A 26821-nucleotide genomic window follows, 5' to 3' on the forward strand; every position below is an offset into this window, starting at 1 on the left:
CCACCATAAAATGTTCTCTCTCCCTGTGGTTCCTTCATGAAAGTGCTACCAAGCCTGGATTTTACATTCCATTCCTCACAGTTTATTACGGCTTATTTTATGGATTATCTTACTCTTCAGTTCCAACTCATAAATTGTATAATGAATCTCAATTAAGGTAGTTTTTAAATCCCAGCTCCGAAATTTTATAAAGCTTCTACAAATGATGGTACCTAATTTGCTTTTGGTAAATTGTTTCTCCGGAGTTCTCTGTGGATCTGTGCTTGTTGTTAAGAGGTAGAGAGTATCAAGCAGAAAGGGTGGGTAATGGATGTGTCTTTCTATTTAGAACTCTAATGTTCTGACTTTTCGCTAATTGCCTTGACTCAGAATGAAAATACAAAATGAAAAATGGGGAAATTATGCAAGTGAAGTGGGTGCCAGGTTAACACATACTTAATTTTCTTTTCGCTAAAATTGGTAACTCTCCTAAAAGTGTGAGAGATACTTAACAAAGATAAATGGGAACACTTAATTCAAAGGTCGGTGGCTGGGTTTACAAGGGCAGAGGTTGAGAATTCCATCACAATAACTCATTTTTCAGAGATTTTTAGTGTTATTATATTCCTTTGATTATTGTTTCAGGGAAGAAATAAGAAAAGTGTCAGTAGATTGGACTAACTCCTCTAAAACTAACTTGAAAATCAGTACTGACTATAACAGGAATAAAACAATGGCACTACTTCTCCCAGGGTTTTGGTTTTAGTCTTGTTGAGGGGGTATTTGTTTTACTTGGTTTGATTTGGTTTGGTTTGGTTTGGTCTGGTCTGGTCTGGTCTGGTCTGGTCTGGTCTGGTTTGGTTTGGTTCAGAAAAATGTACTTACTTTGCATGTAAGTGTAATTCAGGGCTGGAAAAATGACTCAGTCAGTAAAGAGACTGCCAGTCAAGCATGAAGATCTGACCTCATCATTCCCAAGAAAAATGTTCTGCTTTCCCTTGGGAATGAAGTAATGATGTGTCTCTTCATCTCTTTGGAGCAATAGCTCCACTGAGGTCTGAAACAACACACATGTATTTAGATGGTTGAAGAGTCTGTACCTAGCAATGCAGTCTTTACCAGAGTATTCTTCACGGGGCTGGCTAGCAGCTGTTGTGCTATTATGGTCCTGTGACCTCTCTGTTTCCCATGGGAGTGTGAAGATCCTTTCTCATCAGTCTTTTGGCTGTATCTTATTCCATTACCTCCCTAAAGCTCCATGTCCCAGTCCTATGACACTGGGCAGGGCAGAACATCAGCACACAAGTTTTGGAAGAAAATAACTATTCAGTCTATAAAATACACATTTGAAACCTTTAAAGTGTAATGTTAATGAATGAGATATGTAGTATTTCACAGACTTTTGTGTATATGGGTATGTGTATATGTATATGTGCATGAATGAAAATGTGTGAAGGTGCACATGCTTGTTTGTGCACCTGCATGTGGAAGCCACAAGATAAGCTCAGGTGTTGTGCCTTAGGCACTCTCTGTCTGCCTGTCTGTCTAACACACAGTTTTTCATTGGTATGGAGTTTATTGAATAGACTGAGCTAGCTGATAGAAAACCCTAGGATCCTCCTGTCTTCATGCCCCTTCTGCTGGGATTCAAGCCATCATGCTCAGCCTTTTTATATGGGTGTTGGAGGCCACATTCAGCTCCTTATATTTGAATAGTAAACTTTGCCCACTGAGCTATCAACTCAGTCATCTAGTTTTTTTATAGAGTCCTCGGGAATAAACTGTTCAAAGTCATGGAGCAACCAAGAATTACTTGATAACAAGGATATGCATTATATCACTGTGTGAACATAGAGGCACTTCCTTCCACAAGGGCAACACTGAACTTTTGAAAAAGTTGAAGGAATACCCTCCAAAATACTGATTTAAAAAAAGCATAGCCTAGTAAATATTTTACACAGTAGACTGTTTACTGTCCTTATCAGGAGTATCTGTTGTACATCTTTACATGTGTTGCATTCTGTGTGACTAACAGCACAAAAGGTCTGCCTATACCAGCATTACCATACATCCAAGTACAATCATACTATGTGTTAGGGTGTCACCAAGCAACCAGGGTTCTGCTTCATTTTGTTGTTTTTGCTTTGCTGTTTCATTTGTTTTGTGTGCTAAGGGACAGTCACATGCCTTCATAGATAGCAGATAAGAGCTCTGCAATGGAGCCACTCTCCCAAGTTTAGCAGTAAAAATCCTTCAGCCCCATTATCATCTTTCCAAAGTGCTGTCATAATTCCATCTGACAGTCACTGAAAGATGGCTGTACTACACTGCTGTGCTTGATTACAGGTCGAAGTTATTAGGGAGATTTGAAATGCACAAATTAAGAATATTGCCCCAATGATAGATGCCTTCACATGTATTCACAGATTATTGAGAAAAACAAAGAAGTAATCACATGGAATTCACTGGTGATATTAAAACACATAAAATATTTAAAGTACAAAGGTTATTATGATACCTATGAGGCACATCTATCTCTCCTACTGCCCCCACCAGGCCACAGCATCTTGCTATAGCTAAACTGAAATTGTACATAATCCTCCCACTTCATGAAATATTTTGTAGCTTTGACTGGTCAGACAATGCTTTAGTATTGTTTAGTATCACTTGGAGCATGTGGGATTTAATTTAAAAAAAAAAAAAGGTCAGTAGGTAGTGTAACCGCCAGCGGCTACATGTGAACCAGGTTACCTGTTGAAAGAATCTTGGGGAACAGGGACACAGACAAGGGATTTGAGTCAAGCCTAGGATTCTGGTCAAGACTGCTTTTAATAAATTGAAGACAGGTTTTATAGACATTTGGGGGATCGGCCAACCCCCCAGAAGTCGGTAGCTTCAAAGGCGGTGCTGTGAATTCTCTGGCTCCAAGTCTCAGCGGGTCGTCTGCCTACTGCCTGAGAGCTCAGGTGAACGCCGGCCTGGGGGCGGTGTCGATAGCCGAGGTGTGGAGTCCCTTTGTTTGTAGAACAAAGGCCGGAGGTAGCCATCGGAAGAGTTGGGTGCCCGCTAGCCAACTAGTTGCAGGGGGGGAAGGGTACAATTCCCCCTTAATTATTAAATTTAAAACCACTCAGTGGAAATGATTAAGTTCATCCAATGGATGACGGGCATTCATCAGTGAGTGAAAGCATTGGCCACAGCCCCCTTAAGTGTTACCGACATCTTTTTTCAGGGGGGGGGCTAGACCGCCTTTTTCAGGACGGTCTTACGATGTCAAACCCCCATGCAGCTGGGCGTGCTTTTCAGGGAAACTCGGAGCCAGGAATTTTTTCCCTTTCCCTTGCAGTGCCTCGCCTCGCACCTCAACTGATGCCCATGTTTGTTGTGACAACAAACACGCATGATTCCGAGTATCAAGCAGCCTCATCTCCGAGGACTTCCACTGGCAGAGTAAATTCTCTGCGGCTAAGCGTTGGCTAGCTGAAAAGGCAACCCATCTTCCACCTAGGGCCATTGCTGAAGGAATTTCGTCTTCTGAGTGTTATCTGCTTCAAATATAAAAGGAGATTAAGAGAACCTGTCTGGTTAGTCTTGGGAGGTCAAACCGGTTTTTGGTTTAATTGAAATTCAGTGGCCTCAGGGAAGAGCCCTGGCCGGCAACTTAGTTTGCATGAACACAAAGGAACTATGCCTCCCCAAGCAACTGGGAGGTGGCTTGAAAAACAGCCTTTGAATTAATTATACTTACCTACAGTTTGGGGGTGGAATCCACTCAGGCAAAAGGCCTGGCTTGCAACTTAATTTGCAAGGAGACAAAGGAACTATATCTCCCCAAATGAGTGGGGCGGCTTGGAAAACAGCCTTCTGACCTAAATATACTTACCAACCGTTTTTGGGGTCGAATCCACTTGTCTTACCAATCTTTCTGGCAACCAACGCGCCTCGTCCTGTTCTTGTGAAAAAACGCATACCGCGCCTCTTCCCCATATCAAAACGGGGTCTGGGCCTTTCCAAGAATTATTTAAAGGATCCCGCCACTTAACCATGGCGTAGGAATTGGAAGTAGCCGGATGCCAATGCCTGTCAGCGGCAGACTGGCCTTCCGCATCCGTTTGGAGAAAATTTAAAACGAATAAAACAAAGGCAAGATGTGACTTTGGGGACCGAGGGGGATATAAATTTCCCTTCTTAGTTTTAATAAGCCAATTTTTAAGCGTGCGATGGGCGCGCTCCACTATTCCTTGCCCCATTGGATTATAAGGAATTCCAGTTTTAAGTTTTATATTAAATTCTTTACAAAATGAGATAAAGTTCTTACCAGTGTAGGCTGGTCCATTGTCTGTCTTAATGACCTTGGGTACTCCCATGGTATTAAAGGCTTGTAAACAATGATCAATTACATTTCTAGAGGCTTCTCCGGTATGCAGGGAAGCAAAAATAAGTCCTGAGCACGTATCAATGCAAACATGTATAAATTTTAATTTCCCAAACTCCGCATAGTGAGTTACATCCATTTGCCAAATTTGATTGGGCACCAGGCCACGTGGATTAACCCCTAAATGGGGCACTGGTGCTAAAGTGAGACAATTAGGGCATTGCTTTACGATCATTCTAGCTTGTTCTTTTGTGATCTTATGGCGGAGTCTCAACGTATGACTCGAAAGATGAAATTTATCATGATCACGTTTTGCCAATTCTATGGGTGTGAGTGCCAAGACTTGACCAATTAGTGCTTTGTCAATGCATTCATTGCCCTGAGCCAGAGGTCCAGGGAGACCCGAGTGAGATCTAATATGTCCTATATAAAAAGGATTTTTTCTAGCAAGAATGATACCTTGCAATTGTGAAAACAAGGATCCAGCTGGCGTATTAAAATTAAACATGCCACAGGTTTCTAGTTGCGGTATCGAAAATGCAACATAAGCACTGTCAGTAAAGAGATTAAACGTACTATTTACAGTTTGAAAAACACACAGCACTGCTGTAAGCTCTGATAACTGAGCAGATAACCCAGGCGTTTCTACGACCACCTGTTGATTGTTAACACGATATCCGGCTTTTCCTTTTGATGAACCATCTGTGAACACTAGGAGTGCATTCTGCAGCGGCTGTAGAGATGTCATTTTTGGAAATACGACCTCATGCATATTTAAAAACTTTATTAACTTGTCTTGAGGATAATGATTGTCTATACACCCTTTAAAACCAATCTGAGCCAGCAGCCAATCTGTGCTATGCTGTTTTAGCCATTCATCCTGATTTACACTGTAAGGTTGTATAATAAAGTCCGGTTCCTTACCGAAATAAGTCAATGCCTGCTTTCTACCAAGCATAATTACTTGGGCCACTGCTTCAAAATATGGCAAGATATTACGCCTAGAAGACACCCTCAAATGAATCCACATCAGAGGAGCCTTTTGCCATAATAATCCTGTAGGCGAATGAGTAGTATTAAAAATTAGCAGATGCAGAGGTAAGGAATAATCTATATAGGTAATAAATTGGTTCTCAATAGCCTTCTCCACTGTCTGTAAGGCAAAAAGTCCTTCTGAAGTTAATACCCTAGGGGATGTCGGATCGGCATTTCCTTTAAGAATATCAAATAAAGGTTGTAATTCCCCTGTGGTAAGTTTTAAATACGGCCGAAGCCAATTAATGTCACCCAATAATTTCTGAAAATCATTTAAAGTTTTCAAATTGTCCCTGCGGATAATTATCTTCTGGGAAAAAATTGACTGGTCCGTAAGTTTAAAACCTAGATAGTTATATGGCTCCTGAATCTGAATCTTCTCTGGAGCTATCTGCAGCCCTTTAGCGACCAGGGCTTGCTGCAAATCTCTAAAACATAAAAGCAAGGTCTGAGGATTTTTTCCTGCAATTAGAAAATCATCTGTGAAATGGATAAAGTAAATATCTGGCCATTTCTGTCTCACAGGTTGAATGGCCTGTGCTACGAATTTCTGGCACAAGGCGGGGCTGTTTGCCATGCCCTGGGGAAGCACGGTCCATTCAAACCTTTTCATAGGCTCTGCAAAGTTAATAGAAGGAACACTGAACGCAAACCTTTTGCAGTCTTCAGGGTGCAAAGGAATGGTAAAGAAACAATCTTTTAAATCTATGACTATTTTATGAAACCCTTTTGGAATAGCCACGGGAGATGGAAGACCTGTTTGTAAGGTTCCCATGGGCAACATTGTTTCATTTACCTTTCTTAAATCCTGTAACAATCTCCATTTGCCGGACTTCTTTTTAATTACGAATATCGGCGTGTTCCATGGAGATAATGACTCTATCAGATGTCCTGCCTCTAACTGTTCCTGCACCAAAAGCGAGGCAGCCTCCAATTTCTCTTTAGTTAAAGGCCACTGATCAACCCACACTGGAATGTCGCTAAGCCATTGAATTTTATCGGCGTGGGGTGCAGGAGAGATAGTGGCCATTACTGAAAATGCCCCAGACTTCTAGAGTTAGGGTTTGCCTGGGGGTTTTTAAACCTACTAGTGCCTTGTCCTTCATATCCAAGCCCCCGAGTAGGCTCGGATTCCTCCGACACTGTCTTTTGCTTAGAGGCAATTTCATTAGGATTACACAGAATTAAATTCATCTGAGATAACAGGTCTCTGCCCCAGAGCGTGGTAGGCAACTTCTGCATCACGAAAGGCCGAATTTGTCCTGAATTTCCATCTGCATCTTTCCAAGTTAGAAGTCTAGCGCTCTGTTTCGGATTATTTGCATAACCAATTCCTTGCAGATGCGTTAGGGTCTCTGTCAAAGGCCAATTAGACGGCCAGTCCTGTCCCTTAATAATTGTAACATCAGCTCCCGTATCTATTAATCCTTCAAAACTCTTTCCTTCAATAGTCAATTTAAGGTTAGGTCTTTTATTAGTAATAGACTGAACCCAGAACACTCCGGAGGAGCCAAAGCCCTCCTCCCCTCTCTTATCTTTAATGAATTTGGAAGGCAGTGCATGTAAGGGCACCAAGACTAACTGGGCAATTCTTTGATTAGCTGGAATACTTATGACACCACGAGAGGAAGCAGCCATAATTTTAATTTCTCCCTCATAATCACTGTCTATGACTCCTGGATAAATCTGTAGTCCCTTCACAGTAGAACTGCTTCGTCCTAACAACAATCCCCAAGTACCTTCAGGTAATGGCCCAAAAACTCCCGTGGGCAAAACCTGAACTCCCATCTCTGGAGTTAGTACGGCATTGCAGATGCAACAGAGGTCCAGCCCTGCACTTCCTGGTGTAGCTCTGGTGAGGTCAAGGATGGATTTCCTTGGCTCGGCAGTAGCTGTGCCCCACAGACAGTCTGATGCATCGGGGCCTGGGGCTGGCCCCTCCCCCCGTTTCCCGACACGGGTCTACCTTGGAAGTTATTTTTTGACTTGTCTCTCTTAACCCATTGATTTCCTTTTCTACACTTATGGCACGTTCCTGGTGGACCACCTGATTGCCCGTTTATACTGGGCTTATTATCAGGACAATCACTCTTAAAATGACCCAGACTACCACATTTAAAACATCTCCTATTTCCTCGTCTTTGTGACAGAATTCCTTGAATAGTTGTTCCCTGCAGCGCTGCAGCTATAGCTAAACCCTGATTATAGGAAGGACCGATCTCAGAACAAAGGCGAATGTAACCGGCTAGGTCTGTCTTTCCTCTCTGGGGTCTAATGGCCTCTCGGCAGGCCGCATTAGCATTCTCATAGGCTAGTTGCGTAACCAGCGGATTCTCTGCCTGAGAGTTTCCAAAAATTCTATTAGCCGTTTTCAGCAATCTGTCTACGAAATCCTGAAAGAGTTCGTCGGGAGCCTGTTTCACAGCTGTTAGATTTCCACTAATATCTCCCTTAGCTGGTAACAGAGTCCAAGCACGGCGGGCGGCCACCGCAATCTGCGCATACACTGCGATGGGAAACCCAATCTGGTTATTATTTCCTTCAAATAGGCCTTCCCCCAACAACATCTCCGCATTCCATTCTGGATGGCCTGCTTGAGTGTTAGTGGCAGCGGTTCTTTTGCAAGCCTCACGCCATTCAGAACTCCAGAGCAAGAAATCTCCCCCCGACAACGTAGCTTTACACAGCGTTTTCCAATCCTGTGGAGTTAGATTCGACTCAATCACAGTATCCAACAACGCCTGTGTAAAGGGAGCTGTCGGGCCGTACTGGGCTACGGCTAGCTTTAACTCTTTTATCACCTTAAATTCCAAGGTCTGATATTGTCTGACCACATTGTCCTGGTCTTCTATCTCAAGGACTGGAAAAGCTAAGATTTCTGACGTATCCTGCCCCTCTCCGCGGGCCTGGTTTATAACTCTTTCTAATGGCGACTGGCGGGTCTCCGAGTTATTGTTCTCTCTAGTATTAGAGACCCTTTTTAGCTCCTGTAACTCATTAGTCAATTTCTGCAATTTAATTTCAAACTCTAACTTTTGTAATTGCATATCCTTCTGGATTTCGGCCTCTGCCATCAAGGTCACAGGCGGCGCGGATGGCGCTACAGAGGGCCAAGTTTCTCCATGAACTTCAATTGCTCCTTTCTCGGGATGAGCTATTTTTTTCCTAACCACAGACTCATCAGAACTGTCTCTTTGTTTACGAGACTCAGGTTGTGGAGAATTTTCTATAACAGGGATCCTCTCCACATGGCCTTTTACTTGAAAATCCTCACTTTCATGAATAACACCTAATTCTTCCAAACTCCCTTCATCTATGATGTCCTTAATCAGAGTCCAAAGGCAGAGGGTGATATTGTCTGCCTTGGCTGCCTTTAGCGAATTACCAATTCTCAGCCAAGTTCTCTCATTTAACGTTCGTTTTTCTCGGAACCAAGGACAACAGGAATATATCTGGTCCAAGAAATCTTCTAATCTTTCCTCTTCAAACCCAATCCCTTTTGCCTGAAGCAACTCTTGAATGTTGCGTGCGCAGATCTCGCGCGAACTTTCCTGTCCCATTTTTTCCTATCCTTTTAACCCAAGCAACTCCTGTGTCGGGTGCACACAATATGCTTGAAAAACTGTATCTCTTCCTTGCACTCACAACGATAGACACGAATTCACTAGCGCTAGTTTTAACTTCTATGTTGCTTACCGTGCAGATACCATTAATTTTCACCTTTTTTCTGCGAAGCTTCGCTGGATAGGGCCACCTCAGGAATTCTCTCGTGCCAGGTCTCCCACGTTCAGGCGCCAGTATGTAACCGCCAGCGGCTACATGTGAACCAGGTTACCTGTTGAAAGAATCTTGGGGAACAGGGACACAGACAAGGGATTTGAGTCAAGCCTAGGATTCTGGTCAAGACTGCTTTTAATAAATTGAAGACAGGTTTTATAGACATTTGGGGGATCGGCCAACCCCCCAGAAGTCGGTAGCTTCAAAGGCGGTGCTGTGAATTCTCTGGCTCCAAGTCTCAGCGGGTCGTCTGCCTACTGCCTGAGAGCTCAGGTGAACGCCGGCCTGGGGGCGGTGTCGATAGCCGAGGTGTGGAGTCCCTTTGTTTGTAGAACAAAGGCCGGAGGTAGCCATCGGAAGAGTTGGGTGCCCGCTAGCCAACTAGTTGCAGGGGGGGAAGGGTACAGGTAGGGTTATTTTCTCTGTTTTTCACTAAAAAAAGTGGTGAGGGCAGTAGTTTGCATTCTGTTGACAATTTTCTCATGCAATCTGAAATACTTTTTCAGTCTTTCTTTTCAATCAATCTAATTGGCTCCCTAGAGAGCAAAGAAAGAGAAAGCTTGTAGCTCCTCTGGATGGGTGACAATGCTGTGTGTTTTCTGTGTAATGATAGGAACTGCTGAGATCTGGACAGTACTTCTAAAAGACACAGCCTCTTCCTCAGTTTGGCCACACCCAACTCAGATGGGAATTTAGACCTGAAAATAAATAGGCTTCTTCCATTAACAATAGAGAATTAATCTGACTGAAGTCTGTTAACTTCTTGTCATTATTTAGAATCAGCCTCACAACTTTCCTAAGCTTAGTGGGAACATGAAGGATGGGATCTAAGACTTAATCCCCAGGCTAAATTAAGTGAATTGATTTACAATACCTGAAATAAGAATAATGGAAATTACATTTGTTTTCCTATATGTAGAATTGGGATTTAATAAAGAATAAGTAGAAAGATAGAAGGGCTATCTGAGAAAGGGAAAGTGGGGAGAAAAGGGGGTTTTACATACATGTGTGAGCATGTTATGATGAGCCCATTATTTCTCTGATGAGTAAGAGAGACACATTTAAAAGAGTAGAACAAAACTCAGTGTCTCTCTTGCCCTAGAAGGACTTGATGGGTTTTACTTCATTACTGTTCACTTCAACCTTATAGGCATGGCTAAGCTCTACTGGCACCTCTACTACCCACTTAAAAATACATGTTCTACTATGTTCATAGCAGCCCTATTTGTAATTGCCAGATGCTGGAAAGAACCCAGGTATCCCTCAACAGAAGAGTGGATGCAAAAAATGTGGTATATCTACACAATGGAGTACTATTCAGCCATTAGAAACAATGAATTCATGAAATTCTTAGGCAAATGGATGGAGCTAGAGAATATCATACTAAGTGAGGTAACCCAGACTCAAAAGATGAATCATGGTATGCACTCACTAATAAGTGGATATTAACCTAGAAAACTGGAATACCCAAAACATAATCCACACATCAAATGAGGTACAAGAAGAAAGGAGGAGTGGCCCCTGGTTCTGGAAAGACTCAGTGAAACAGTATAGGGCAAAACCAGAACGGGGAAGTGGGAGGGGGTGGGTGGGAGGACAGGGGAAGAGAAGGGGGCTTGCGGGACTTTCGGGGAGTGGGGGGGCTAGAAAAGGGGAAATCATTGGAAATGTAAATAAATTATATCAAATAAAAAAACAAACAAACAAAAAAATTGACCATTGACCAGATAGATACTCCCTCTGTTGGTCGTTAGTGAGGACTCTAGCTTAACTCAGTCTAAACCTTGGTCTCTGCCCTGCTCTAAATTGACACATTCACACCAAGTCTGAGTCTTATTAGTTTAGCAGTTCTCTGTCTCTCTGTCTCTCTCTCTCTGTCTCTCTCTCTCTGTCTCTCTGTCTCTCTCTCTCTGTCTCTCTCTCTCTTCTCTCTCTCTCTCTCTCTCTCCTCTTCTCTTCTCTCTCCACTCCCTCCCCTTCTTCCCTCTATCCTAAATATCTGCAGATTAAATTCCTCAGAGATAGACTTAGTTCATATGCTTCCCACAAACTACTAATCAATTGTGGATAATTTATCAGCAGTTTTATTTCATGGCATAACCAAATTTAACTAAGTAAATTTTTCTTAACATCTGCATGCTTGAGGAGGAGATTGCTCAGGCTTTGATTCCTCAGTGTGTTTTCTAGCTTCTGCTGTGTAGTATTAATGGAGTCTGACCTAAGTTAATGTACACTTATCCCTTATTGAACCTGTATAAATTGGGTGTTGCCCATTTCTTTTTTTTATTTTCTATATTCTTTGTTTACATTCTAAAAGCTTTCCCCTTTCCCAGTTCCCCCACTATAAGTCCCATAAGTCCTCTTCTCTCCATCTATTCTCCTATCTTTCCCCTTCCCTTTTCTCTGTCCTGGTACTCCCCTACAATGCTGGATCAAGTCTTTCCAGGATTAGGGCCCTCTTCTTCCTTCTTCATGGGAATCATTTGATATGCTAATTGTATCTTCAGTATTCAGAATGTAAGGGCTAATTAATATCCACTTATCAATGATTGCATTCCATGTGTATTCTTTTGTGTTTGCATTACCTCACTTAGGATGATATTTTCCAGTTCCATCCACTTGACTAAAAAATTCATGAATTCATTGTTTTTAATTGCTGAATAGTATTCCATTGTGTATATATACCATATTTTCTGTATCCATTCCTCCATTGAGGACTATCTGGGTTCTTTCCACGTCTGGCTATTATAAATAAGGCTGCTATGAACATAGTGGAGCATGTGTCCTTATTGCATGCTGGGAAATCCTCTGGGTATATGCCCAGGAGAGGTATAGCATGGTCCTCTGGAAGTGTCATGCCCAGTTTTCTTAGGAACTGTCAGACTGATTTCCATAGTGGTTGTACCATCTTGCAATCCCACCAACAGTGAAGGAGTGTTTCTCTTCCTCCACATCCTCACCAACACCTGCTGTCTCCTGAGGTTTTAACCTTAGCCATTCTGACTGGTGTGAGGTGAAATCTCAGGGTTGTTTTGATTTGCATTTCCCTAATGGCTAATGAAGTTGAGCATTTCTTAAGGTGCTTCTAAGCCATCCGAATTTCTTCAGGTGAAAATTCTTTGTTTAGGTCTGTACCCCATTTTTAATACGGTTATTTGGTTCCCTGGGGTCTAACTTCTTGAATTCTTTGTATATATTGGATATTAGCCCTCTATCTGATGTAGGATTGGTGAAGATCTTTTCCCAATTTGTTGGTTGCTGATTTGTCCTCTTGATGGTGTCCTTTGCCTTACAGAAACTTTGTAATTTTATGAGGTCCCATTTGTCAATTCTTGATCTTAGAGCATATGCTATCGGTGTTCTGTTCAGAAACTTTCTCCCTGTACCGATGTCCTCAAGGGTCTTCCCCAGTTTCTTTTCTATTAGCTTCAGAGTGTCTGGCTTTATGTGGAGGTCCTTGATCCATTTGGATTTGAGCTTAGTACAAGGAGACAAGGATGGATCAATTCCCATTCTTCTGCATGCTGACCTCCAGTTGAACCAGCACCATTTGTTGAAAAGGCTATCTTTTTTCCATTGGATGTTTTCAGCCTCTTTGTTGAGGATCAAGTGGCCATAGGTGTGTGGGTTCCCTCTATTGGATGTAGGGTTAGTGAAAATCTTTTCCCAATTGTTGGTTGCCATTTTGTCCTTTTGACAGTGTCCTTTGCCTTACAGAAACTTGTAATTTTATGAGATCCCATTTGTCAATTCTGGATCTTAGAGCATAAGGCATTGGTGTTCTGTTCAGGAACTTTTCCCCCTGTGCCTATGTCCTCAAAGGTTTTCCCCAGTTTCTTTTCTATTAGTTTCAGTGTGTCTGGTTTTATGTGGAGATCCTTGATCCACATGGATTTGAGATTAGTACAAGGAGATAAGAATGGATCAATTCACATTCTCCTGCATGCTGACCTCCAGTTGAACCAGCACCATTTGTTGAAATCAATGCAAAAATACTCAATAAAATTCTTGCCAACCGAATCCAAGAACACATCAAAACGGTCATCCACCACGATGACCTTCATCCCAGGGATTCAGGGATGTTTCAATATAAGGAAATCCATCAATGCAATCCATTACATAAACAAACTCAAAGAAAAGAACCATATGATCATTTCATTAGATGCTGAAAAGGCATTTGATAAAATTCAGCATCCTTTCATGCTAAAAGTCTTGGAAAGAACAGGAATTCAAGGCCCATACCTAAAGATAGTTAAAGCAATATACAGCAAACCGGTAGCCAATATCAAACTAAATGGAGAAAAACTTGAAGCAATCCCACTAAAATCAGGGACTAGACAAGGCTGCCCTCTCTCTCCATATCTTTTCAATATAGTACTTGAAGTTCTAGCTAGAGCAATTAGACAACATAAGGAGGTCAAAGGGGATACAAATTGGAAAGGAGAAGTAAAATTATCACTATTTGCAGATGACATGATAGTATACTTAAGTGACCCAAAAAACCCCACCAGAGTTTTCTCTCTTCTACAGCTGATAAACAACTTCAGCAAAGTGGCAGGTTATAAAATCAGCTCAAGCAAATCAGTTGCATTCCTATACTCAAAGGATAAGCAGGCTGAGAAAGAAGTTAGGGAAATGACATCCTTCACAATAGCCACAAACAATATAAAGTATCTTGGTGTGACTCTAACCAAACAAGTGAAAGATCTATACGACAAGAACTTCAGGTCTCTGAAGAAAGAAATCGAAAAAGACCTCAGAAAATGGAAGAATCTGCCATGCTCGTGGATTGGCAGGATTAATATAGTTAAAATGGCCATCTTGCCAAAAGCAATATACAGATTCAATGCAATCCCCATGAAAATCCCAACTCAGTTCTTCACAGAGTTAGAAAAAGCAATTCTCAAATTTATCTGGAATAACAAAAAACCCAAGATAGCTAAAACTATTCTCAACAGTAAAAGAACTTCTGGAGGAATTAGTATCCCAGACCTCAAGCAATACTACAGAGCAATAGTGTTAAAAATTGCATGGTATTGGCACAGGGACAGGCAAGTGGACCAATGGAATAGAATTGAAGACTCAGAATTGAATCCACACACCTATGGTCACTTGATCTTCGACAAAGGAGCAGAAAACATCCAGTGGGGGGGGAAAAAGATAGCCTTTTCAACAATTGTGTTACCCATTTCAATTCACTCAGCTCTCAAGGACCACATTACTCTGTTAAGAGTTAAGGATGCATTAAGATGAAGCTCAAAATCATTTGTTCCTGTTTATTAGTGACTGCATTGATTATATTCATTATGACATAAATAACTTTGAAGTGGTTTATAGATTCTATATGTGACATGTCCACATTCCTTCCTCTATTCACTCTGTAACTGAGGACCAGGAATACAAAATTATCTTTCCAGCCAGGAATCTCCTAAAGATTCCTAACTAAACTGGAGAACAGGAGGATGTGCCCAGAGTACATCTTCAGAAATGCGATTAAGGCATTCCCTGCCATTCTGGTCACTGGTGCTGAGAGAGCTGAGGTCCACACCTGACACCAACTGTTATTGGTATGTCTATGATATGTGTGTTACATCTTGCTCTTGAAATATTTGCAAGAGCTTTATTTTACACCTTTCTGGCCCCTCAGCACACGTGTATCCCAGGAGCTGTTATAGGTGCAGTGTGGTCCCATCCATAAACATGGCATCATTCAATCCTATCAGGTTGTCCTGGGGATACACATGATACTGAAATTTAGGAAGCACTATGTAAAAAATACCTAATACTTGTTTTCACTTTTAACCTGTAAAAAGTTATAGACAGATTTCTATATTAATACTGTCTATTTGGTCTGTTCTTTATACTTCATTATTAATACTTGTGGTAACCTGATAAAATGTGATGACTGATTTTATACAAGAGCCTGTATTAAAACACTTTTAGTGACTTTAACCAGATAATCATTAATAAAATAAGCTGGCATTATATGTGATGGGTTTAAATCTTAGGGCTTTTAGAGGTCATTGAGAAATGAGTATTTGTGCCCATCAGTTTTACTTCATAACCGTCAGGCTCCTAATTCATTCTGTCTACTGCATAGGGAAAAGTCTGATATCATTCTAACAAAAGAATTTTCCAATTTTACAGTAACATAGTACTATTATTTTAGGTGCTTTTGCTCTGGTATTTTCAATAGAGAACAATACTTATAACTGAAATCTGTAGTCTTATACCACACAAAATAGTTCTTCAGTTGTCAGTAGACCCAAATTGAGGTGCTACATTTTTTATTTATTCGACACCTAGTATTTATTCAGATAGCAGTCCCATTACCCATGGTCCAAGAACATTCAAATAAGAATTCAAATCAGAAGTTAAAGATTGGCCTTCAAACATCCTAGCCAACAATGCCACGTTTGCCTATGATCTCTCCAATATAAAAACCACATCCACACCTCAATGGCCACTAAACCATTCAACACAGCTTCCTTAACTGTATGGTGTTTGAAGCTACCAGGTTTTTTTTATTTACATTTCAAATGATTTCCCCTTTTCTGGTTCCCCACTCCCCGAAAGTCACATAAGCCCCCTTCCCTCCCTCTGTTCTCCCACCCATCCCTTCCCACTTCCCTGTTCTGGTTTTGTCTTATACTGCTACACTGGGTCTTTCCAGAACTAGGGGCCACTCCTCTGTTCTTCTTGTACCTCATTTGAAGTGTGGATTATGTTTTGCATATTCCAGTTTTCCAAGCTAATATCCACTTATTAGTGAGTGCATACCATGATTGATCTTTTAGCACTTTGATTTTTTTTTTTACACTCTGAATAGCTGTAGGGATTTCACCACGGGTTGGGGGACCCAGCTCACCTTGGCATAGTGCCAAAATGTGGCCAATGGAGGTTTTGAGTAAGTCAATGCAGTGACCACCATTGACTGTGCATTCTCCCCAAAGTTACGGATGAACTTGGTCACGGTCTGAGGTGGAAGGTACATATCCCTGAACCACCGAATGAATGTCACCCTAGAGGTACTACGATTTAAATGAATTCACACACATTTTTCTTTATTTTTTCCCATTTTTCTTTAGCTAAAATCAGAAGACATAGATAAGGTCTCAGTCGCACAGACTGGCTTCCAACCGGGGATCAATCACAAACCCTGACTAACCACTTGTAAATTGGGAATTCTTGGAATCCCCTTCTCAGGTCCACTGTTTTTTTGTTTTGCTTTTTATAGAATGGCTCAGCGAAATCAGAAAATGGTTGTCAGTTATATTGCAAGGGCACAGATGAGCAGCCACATGAGAAGCTGTGCAGGGAAAAGTATTTTCAAAGAGACACAGACTCTACTACCTCTTTGTCACACCCCCTTCCAACAGCTTCTTAGTCATAAGTCTTCTCATTAGTACACAAAAAGACACCTTGCCTTTCACCACACCAAGAGTTTTAGAAGTTCTGTGCCTGTATCTGGTTGGATATCAGAATATCAGATACATATTTGTCAGCATAAATTACATTACAACTGGGCCCATACATGAGGTCAGCAGTTAGAAGCTCTATGAACCTTGTCCTTTGGCATTTTATTGAGACTTTATTTTGTAAGCATAATTGATTATGTCATTGGCCTTTGGTGTCCAGATCGACTTCAGCTTTTCTCCCCTCCCCGGAGGTCAGGAGTGGCTGGACATTCCAACCCTAAAATCACACCGTTACCTTACATGATACACACCTCTCCTGAAGCTATGCAAGAGTTCTTAGTCATAAGTCTTCTCATTAGTACACAAAAAGACACCTTGCCTTTGACCACACCAAGAGTTTTAGGAGTTCTGTGCCTGTATCTGGTTGGATATCAGAATATCAGATACATATTTGTCAGTATAAATTACATTACAACTGGGCCCATAGAAATGATCATGCATTTTGACACTGTGCATAACTTTTTAATAAAAACTCTTTTTTTGCATCTGTCTGTTGTGAAATTAAATACTCTAACAGAAAACCATAAATGTATAACAAAATGGGGAAAATAGTAAGACTGATATTTACTTAGTACATAGTCACTAAGAACATTGAGAATTAAAGATTCATTTTGTTTGTGAAAATCCACCAGGAAGACCTTGACCAGCAAGTTTTGACACACATGATAAACATGCCAACGTATTTCTTTTCCTTGGTGGATTACCATCATCCTTAAGAAGTTTGGATCCACCAGGTGTAATGATGCAAACTTTTTTTTTCGATATATTTTTTATTTACATTTCAAATGATTTCCCCTTTTCTAGCCCCCCACTCCCCGAAAGTCCCATAAGCCCCCTTCTCTCCCCCTGTCCTCCCACCCACCCCTACCCACTTCCCCGTTCTGGTTTTGCCGAATACTACTTCACTGAGTCTTTCCAGAACAAGGGGCCACTCCTCCTTTCTTCTTGTACCACATTTGATGTGTGGATTATGTTTTGGGTATTCCAGTTTTCTAGGTTAATATCCACTTATTAGTGAGTGCATACCATGATTCACCTTTTGAGTCTGGGTTACCTCACTTAGTATGATGTTCTCCAGCTCCATCCATTTGCCTAAGAATTTCATGAATTCATTGTTTCTAATGGCTGAATAGTACTCCATTGTGTAGATATACCACATTTTTTGCATCCACTCTTCTGTTGAGGGATACCTGGGTTCTTTCCAGCATCTGGCAATTATAAATAGGGCTGCTATGAACATAGTAGAGCATGTATCCTTATTACATGGTGGGGAATCCTCTGGGTATATGCCCAGGAGTGGTATAGCAGGATCTTCTGGAAGTGAGGTGCCCAGTTTTCGGAGGAACCGCTAGACTGATTTCCAGAGTGGTTGTACCAATTTAATGATGCACACTTTTAATCCCAGAACTGAGAGTCAGAAGCAGGTGGATCTCAATGAGTTCAGGCCAGCCTGGTCTAGAGACCTAGTTCCAGGACAGCCAGAGATATACAGAGAAACCCTGCCTTTAAAAACAAATGCAGTTGCTGCTGCTGCTGCTGCTGCTGCTGCTGCTGCTGCTGCTGCTGCTGCTGCTACTGCTGCTGCTGCTACTGCTGTTATTTGGATCCATTTCCAAACCTTGATACCTTGATTCTCTGTGGTCTCATTGTCATGATATATCTTAGACAGTCTCTCCCTCACCAGCACTTTTTCTGGGTCACTTCCTCTGTAAAGTAGGTTACATTGCCCTCATGAAGAGCCTCTGACAGCCTATCTAGGGTTCTAAAATGGTGTCAACAATCCTCTGGTTCATTATTCCTCCTGTAGATCTGTTCAAATCTTGCAGTTATTTCCACAGTGCTAGAAATTTCTCTTGTACTACACTCAAATTTGGGAGATGGTATACGCTCATGCATATGCCAGTACATTTGTGGAGCAGTGCAAGCACATGTGTCCATGTGAAGATCAGCCAATTATGGGTGTCTTTCCTCAGAAGCTGTGCAACACATGACTAAGTGTACAGTTCTGGGGACTGTGACAAAATGAAGAGTTATGCTCAGTTGAAGACACTGCCTCTTATTCTTTTTCAAATGCCAGTCATGGACAGGGAAAAGCCAATTGCTTCAAGAGGCACCAAAATCTGAGCCGTTGTGTAGAACTTGATATATTTCAAATACTGTGCTACTCCAATAGCATACACCTCTACACTGAACATGTCCTGTCTGACAGGTGGGATAATGGAGGCAAGCAAGCTGTGTGCCATTGCTTCCACCCCAGATTTACTGCTTTGTGTGGCTGGGAGCACAAATCTAGGTCTCTGTAAGCCTCGATTTCCCCATCTGTAAAATGGCTTTTAAAGGTAGATATTTTATTCAGTTATTAAGGGGGATCTCTTAAAGGGGTCTAGTCTCTAAGGCCTTAGAAAAATCTGGAGCAGTTTACCTTGCTTCTATCTTGCTCTCTGCCCCCTTCACCTTCTGCCCCTCCAATTACAGGTGCTCATTCCAAGCCTCCTCTTGTCAACAACACCTAAGTTGTAAACTGTCTTTGTGTCATCCTGAGGGTTGCAAATAAATGACAAATGCAATCATGTATGTGATGGTATTTGATCTTTTCCCCTGTAGTCACTAACTAGATTGATTTATACACTATTGTGCCATCCTCGCTTAATAATATTCGGTGAATTTGGACATGTGGCTTTTTCAAACCTTTCTTTTTTTTCCCTCACCATGTAACCCTTTAGGATGTCTAACGCTGTGCTTTAACTCCTCAGCTTGTCTTTATTAGAAGAATTTGACTGCAGCTGCAATGAGCTGGAGTCCCTCCCTCCCACCATCGGTTACCTGCACAGCCTTCGAACCTTAGCGGTCGACGAGAATTTCCTCCCAGAGTTGCCCAGAGAAGTGAGAAGCAAGCTCATTTCTATCAATTAACTGTCAATGAATCTGTTTTGAAATGAAATCCTAACAGGTGCAATCGAAGGATAGATTTATGAGTTGAATTGTGAAAATATGTAGGCATTGCCTGTTTATGTAGATGTATGATAATTGCTTTTCTGAGTGATGAACTTCATATGATGCATTGACTAAATTTTGCAAGTAAAGAATAGTAAAATATGTTAATCAATGCTAAGGGATGCAATTTTGGATCTTTTATTTACTTTACTTTTAAGAATAGTTATACACAGCAGTCAGGATAATTGTATCTCTACTTCTGAAGTGAAAGAGTATGTTTCTATTATGTCTGTGAGGCTTGATGTTTCTGGGTATATGAAGAGATTCTTTTAATTTTGTCTCTAAACTGGATTTTATTTATTAATGTCCAGAAAAAAACTGTAAAGTATATTTTCAATCTAAAACTTTCTACTACAGATGTCCACAATGATAGACTAATAACTACACCATTATTTTAGAATCAAACATTTTTAATAAAAATAGCAAGTACCACACAATGTGACATAAAATTAGATTTTCCCAGGAATTATCAAGAGTATCAGTGAATATGTGTGCTGTCTGGTTTTAAACACAGGTAGATTTGTAATCATATGGGAAAATAGCATGATTCATGAAAGCCACAAGGCTACCAAATGTTGGAAAATTTATATTATTAAAAAATTATTTTTAATATGTGAAGGAATATAAGATATGTGTTACTGTCATATTTAAAGGTACATACCACTGTAAAGAGCAATATTATAAAAGCATAAGGCAGTAAGTACTCCCTGTTACATATATTAAGAGACATTAAAATGGTAAAGAAATCTCTAGGCTAACTGTGATGGCACACTCCTACTATCCCAGAGCTCGGGGGACAGATGCAGGGGGATCACCTGGAATTCAAGACAGCCTGACAATATTGTGAATCTTAGGTTAGCATGGACTACAGTGTGAAACAGAGAGAGAGAGAGAGAGAGAGAGAGAGAGAGAGAGAGCACTAAATTGTTCTGAACACTAGAGAAACTAATATGTAGTATCAGTACTTTGTGATTCTTTTCTATACTTTTCTGTACTAAATATACTTTTATTTGTTTGAGAATTCTATACAAGAAACAGTGCAACAATATAAAAAACCACTTCCTTTTGCCACCTGCAGATTGGAAGCTGTAAGAATGTCACCGTTATGTCTCTACGCTCTAATAAGCTAGAATTTCTTCCTGAAGAAATTGGGCAGATGCAGAGACTGCGTGTCTTAAATCTAAGTGATAATAGGTATGTATTATTTGATAAAATTAAATTATGAAGCCATATGTGGTGGTACAGCCCTTTAATCCCAATGCCCAAGAGGCAGAGACAGGTGAATCTCTGTGAGTTGTAGGCCAACCTGGTCTATATAGTGACCATAGATAAGAATATCTAGTCAACTCTGATCCAAAGCCACAGTAGAGCCCATTGCAACAAGGATGGATAATATTTAGTCACATTCAGAGTAAGAGGGACAAAAAAATAAGGTGAACCCTATTCTTATGAAGAAACAAAAATGAAACTACAATTTATAGAGACCCTCATAGAGACCCTCCCTCCCCTTCTTCTCTGAAAGAGTGCCTTCCCAGGTATTCTCCCAAGCTTGGCAAATCATGTCTCAACCAGAGTAAGCACATCCTCTGTCACTAAGGCCAGATAAGGCAGTCCTGTTGGGGAACAGATACCATAGTCAGGCTACAGCTATAGGGAGATCCTTCACTCCAGATACTGGGGAGCCCACATAGAAACTGAGCTACACATCTGCTACATATGTGTCATGTGTCTCGTTCAAGCCAATGTGTACTTTGGTTGTTGGATCAGGCTTTGCAAGCTCCCAGGGGTCCAGGATAGTTGACTCTTGGTCCTTTTGTGGGATTCCCTTCCCCTTCAGGGCTTTCAATATTTCCCCCAACTCTTACATAAATGCCCCAACCTCAATCCAATATTTAGCTATGGGTATCTGCATCTGTTTACATCAGCTGCTGGGTGGAGCTTTTAGAAGACAGTTATGCTAGGCTCTTGTCTGTAAGCATAAGAGTATCATTAGTAGTGTCAGGGATTAGCTTTTGCCCATGGGATGTGTTTCAAATTGGGTTAGTTATTGGTTGGCCATTCCTTCAATCTGTGCTCCATCTTTGTCTCTGCATTTATTTTAGACAGGACAAATTTAGGGTTGAAAGTTTTGCAGGTGGGTTAGTGTCCTTATCCTTCTACTGTTGGTCCTGCTTGGCTACAGGAGGTGGCCTCTTAAGGTTCCATGTCCCCACTGTTAGGCATATTGTCTAAGGTTAGCCTCATTGACTCCTGGCAGCATCCCTTGTGCCAGGTCTCTGGGACCTCCTGAAGATTCTTCCTACCCCCTACCACCTCCCCCATGTCCCCTACTCCCCTACCCCCTACCCCGCACCCAATACCCCCTACCCGCAACTCCCAGCAGCAGCAGATTTCCATTCATTCTCCTGGCCCTCTGGGTTTCCCTTCTGTCTCTCCATATACCTGATAGAAGTATTGATATGTTGACTATCCTAACCTAGCAAATCTAGTAGACTTCAGCACTTGCCATAGGTCAGACACATTTATGGATGCTGAATATATATATGAGACTCACAAAGCCAGAAGTTAAAAATGCCTTATCAGGAAAGAAAATTATATTAGTCATACTTATCCTGTAAAATGGTAGCTGCAACACAACCATATTAATATTTTCAGTTAATTATTCCATCAATGAATCAATCTGGGAGTGAGGACGGTCAGTGCATAGTGAAATATGAAGCCAAAGTTAATGTTGCCACAGAAAATGAGGTGGTTAGAGAAACTTTAACTGGGAAGTACTATAGTAAGTAGTGAACTATTATAATTTGTGTTTAAAATGTAATAGACTTTCAGAGTTTGCCACTGTAGCTAGAAATAGTGACTGTTTTGTTGTCAGCTACAAGGCCTTGACCAATGCCCTGCTCATTCATCAAAGACCACTGGGGGAGTACTAAGCAATAAGATCCCTGCGCTGTCACATCCTTCTTTCTGTATTACACTTTAGGATGCACAGTGATGACTCCTCAGAGACATGCATGAACACGATGAGAACAGTAGATGAGTTTTACTCATGTAGCACTTACTGGCACCTTTTTATTTAACTGTGTTTAATATCAAAAGCACTACCCTACCCCACAAATCTTATTTTCCAGTTTCCAGCTTAAGTGAATTTAACAGCTTGTGTGGGTAACTGAGTTTGAAATTAAAGTTGTAATTCTACCAAGAAAGAACCATGGTGTAAGTCAAGACCTCCTTTGTTTGTGTTCTTATTTATGTTTTACAGATGTTCATTAGTTTATAAGATTTAGGAGGTCTCCCTAAGATCTCTGCCTACTACACACTCTGGTAACATTTGTTCTGGTTGCCAACCTCTTTTCATGTTTGCTAAATTATTTTAAAGTGCTTGATTACTTTTTAGACACAAGTTAATTCATTATTAATCATTGTAACATTTTGTACTTCTTTCTAAAAGTGAATTTGTCATTTGGTGAATAGAAAACCAGTATATAAGAGACTTATGGAAATTTCATTGCACTATATGTGTAGAATGCTTGTATATTTGGAGATGAGCCTGCTGTGGATGTTATTGTGAGTGTGTTTGTGATGCTAGCTCTACAGCTCAGAGGTGATAGTCACTCAGGTAACCAGAGATGCTGATCACGTACTGGTTTGAAGACATCAAGAGCACACTGAAGTATGTTTCTCAGTTTGGGTTTCCATAAGTCAAAGCTACATTTAAACTGAAATGCTACAGCTGAGTCCAAACCTATCTCCAAAATACTATTTTTAAAGATTCTCTCTTATAATGTCTACTGTGCAATGTACAGAGGAAGAAAGAAGATAGCCACACACTTCCTGGACATCAGCATCACTTTGGAAACTCTGAAGTGATTTAGATGTAAGACATCATGACCCTTGAACCTATGGAAACAACAGTTTTGTGAGGATATTAGAGAGTAAACAAATAATAGTCACATGTAAAACCTGTGAAATGTTCTATACAGGCAAAGTGCAAGGCACCCTAAGACTAGACTAAGTTAAGTAGCTCAACTGAGATGCTAGAAAACCTTTCCCAGGAAAAAATGACACTTAAGCACTGAAGAACTATAGGATTTAGTAAAGAGAAGCATGACAGGAGGGGCTATGCAGAAGTTTCTCCTGGGTTGGTAGAGCATCATTGTGTACTTCAGCCATGAGAAAAAGACAATCAATGCTGGGGTGTAAAAATGGCTTTAGGGGCTTTAAGATTTTAGTTTTAGTTTTTATTTATATGTGTTTGTGTATGCCAGTGTAAGCCACCTTGAGTGTACATATTGGAATATATATATATATACACATACATATATATATCGTGTGTCTATGTAAGTATGTATGTGAATGTGGTATGTGTGTATGTGTATGTATATGTGCATGTGGTATGTTTGTGGTGTGAGTGTGTGTGTGTGTGTGTGTGTGTGTGTAGTGAGTTTTGAATGTGTGTGTATGTATATGTATATGTGTGTGTGGTATGTTTGTGGTGGGTATGTATGTGTGTGTGTGTATGTGTGTGTGTGTGTGTAGTATTTGTGTGTGTGTGTATGTGTGTAAGTGTAAATGTTATGTATGTATTGGGGGGTGAGTGCCACATGTATGAAGAGCTCCTGAAGCTGGAATTAAAAGCAGTTGTGAGCTGCATGATGTAAGGACTATGAACTGAACTCCTGTCCTAGGAGTTCTCTTAACTGCTGAACCATCTCTCTAGCACCAGGGTGCATACTAGAAAGCCTGACCATGAGGGCTAAGAGGATTTTTATGTTATCTAGAGAATTATGGGAAGCATCTGAAGGATTAGAAAGGTCTTTGCTGTCTTGGTCCTGGGAGATGGTTCAGAAGGTAAAGACACTTGCCTCCAATCCTGATGACATGTGTTTGTTCCTGAAAACCAACATGATGGTAGGAGAGCAAAAACTCCAGCTTGTCTTCTGGCTTCCACATGCTCATGTGCACACAAACACACACACACACACACACACACACACACACACACGCACACAAATGCACACACAAACACATGAACAATGTGTATATACACACATATATATGCACAAACTCACACATGCTAATATATATGGAAGGAAGATATTCATTCTTTTAAGATTGTTTGAGCACTCAGGAGAAAGGATTAAAGAGAGAAATTAACCAACACACTAGCATGTTTAAAGTTCCTAGAAATGAGCCTTACTGTCTGTGCTTGTGCTATGAGATGTCTCTTGTCTCTACAGGTTGAAGAATTTGCCATTCTCCTTCACCAAACTCAAAGAGCTTGCAGCATTGTGGCTTTCTGACAATCAGGTAAAATAAAAAAATAATAATAAAATAAACAAAACATGTATGCCCTGATTTATCATGTCTCTTAAATGTGTGTGTGATTGAAACTCTGGATTACTGGGTCCCAGTAGATACACTTGACAACTATTATAGAGTATAGATTCTTTATGCCTGGAGGACAGATTCGTACAAAGGCCCCATAACATACTGCTGTAGGTGAAACAATGTCATGATCTCCATGCTCCTCAAATACCCCTGTTCTCTACCTACTTAATTTTCAGAGATACAACACACAATGGATGGTTTGTATGGCTTTTCAGATCCTGGTAGTACACATGTCCTTAGAGGATACACTTTAATTATAGCTCTAAAGGTAAAAAATGAAAAATCATTACCATAATCCCCACAGGAGGGAATTGCTAGCCACTATCTTCCTTTTATCTCACTGTTTTTAATTATAATCAACTTAATTCTAAAACTTTATTCAAGACCTTTGCTGATATATTGATAGATATCTTCAGTATTTTGTGGTTATCTTAATATTTTTATATACTCATGAAAATAGATTATAATGAAATCAGGGATGGCATGTTAATGAATAATTTTATTAACTGAAAAATAACAGAAAACAGAGCATCAAAAGCGGCTGTGGGTCATTTAAACAGAGTTTACTACTAATCATTTTTCATGTTCCTAAATCTTTGAAAAATAAAATGAATGGCCAAATAAAAACAATACACCTTTGGTTTGATATATCAATATTCACTGGGCATCAAGTATATATTTCAATTATTTGGGTACTTTTATTAAAAAATTAAAAATGACTCCTACAAAATTTATAGTGTAAGCATAATAAGAATGTTGGTATTTCTTCAGCTAATCACAGGCCTTGCCTCCATTTGCTGGTCAAAGGTCAGATTGTCATCCAAACTCTTATGGCCTCTTCTGCACTGGTCTGTCCTTCTAAGTGGTCATTTCCAGACTCTGTGAACTGTGCTGATGGAGCAGTAGTCTTTTTTTTTTTTTTTTTTTTTTGGCAGTAGTCTTACATTATGAAAATTTCTTTATCAAAATATTCTTCTGGTGGGAGAATAACCAGAAAGTTACTGCTCCATTTAACTAAAATTGTGAGTTAATGTCTCTAAACAGCTTCATGAGATGTAATAGTACCTCAGAAGGCCTTCTGTCTGTCCTATTAAGTAGTCTTTATGCTATTCTTATGAAAATAATACCTGAGTTCTAAAATCCTTTAAAATTGTATTTCTGATATCAAATTAGTGATGGAGAAAAAATTCAGCATAAACATCAGATACTTGCACAGCTTTTATCCATATGCGGGGCGTGCCTTGCTCAGTAGAAAGCACTGGTACCACTTATCTGTCTAGAACACAACCCGTGAAATGGAATGCATGTCCAGGACCCCACCAAACACTCACTCCACTAAACAGTTTACCACTCTTTGGTCTCCTTAAGCTTAGAACTGAAGTGCATAGCTGAACAGGTTTTGGTAAGCTTTGTAAGAATTTACTAAAGAAGACAAAAAGTGAAAACCTTAAAATCTGGAGTCTCGGCGATATCTATGGTGTCTCATCTTGCCCTGTCATCTCTGAGAGATCAGACTATTGGACATTTTCTTGTGTAAAATCTTGGCTGATTTCTTCATCTAATTGGTGCTCATTGATTCCAGTCCAAGGCCCTTATCCCTCTGCAAACAGAAGCCCATCCAGAAACCAAGCAAAGGGTACTGACCAACTACATGTTTCCCCAGCAGCCCCGTGGCGATGAAGGTAGGCTGTCAACAGATACATTCTTTAATGTTTAAGGTGTTGTGGACAAAAAAAATGTTTAATTATAATCTATAGTTCACAGACAATAAAAGAAAATTCTATAGTATGTC

General features: G+C 40.5%; 1 protein-coding gene and 1 pseudogene across 1 annotated transcript in view; one reads left to right on the plus strand and one right to left on the minus strand.

The window, feature by feature from the left end:
• The window catches only part of Lrrc7 (leucine rich repeat containing 7), a 412448-nt gene that overhangs the window by 298555 nt on the left and 87072 nt on the right, over positions 1 to 26821 (plus strand). The window contains exons 11-14 of the mRNA XM_052178844.1: positions 19398 to 19527; positions 20717 to 20832; positions 24879 to 24948; positions 26612 to 26711. Of these exons, the coding sequence (XP_052034804.1) occupies positions 19398 to 19527; positions 20717 to 20832; positions 24879 to 24948; positions 26612 to 26711 (416 nt within the window). The remainder of the gene's footprint in view (positions 1 to 19397; positions 19528 to 20716; positions 20833 to 24878; positions 24949 to 26611; positions 26712 to 26821) is intronic.
• LOC127682443 (ATP synthase subunit g, mitochondrial-like) lies at positions 15555 to 16160 on the minus strand (annotated as a pseudogene).

The sequence above is a fragment of the Apodemus sylvaticus genome, chromosome 4 (genome assembly GCF_947179515.1).
Source record: "Apodemus sylvaticus chromosome 4, mApoSyl1.1, whole genome shotgun sequence".
Lineage (NCBI taxonomy): Eukaryota > Metazoa > Chordata > Mammalia > Rodentia > Muridae > Apodemus > Apodemus sylvaticus.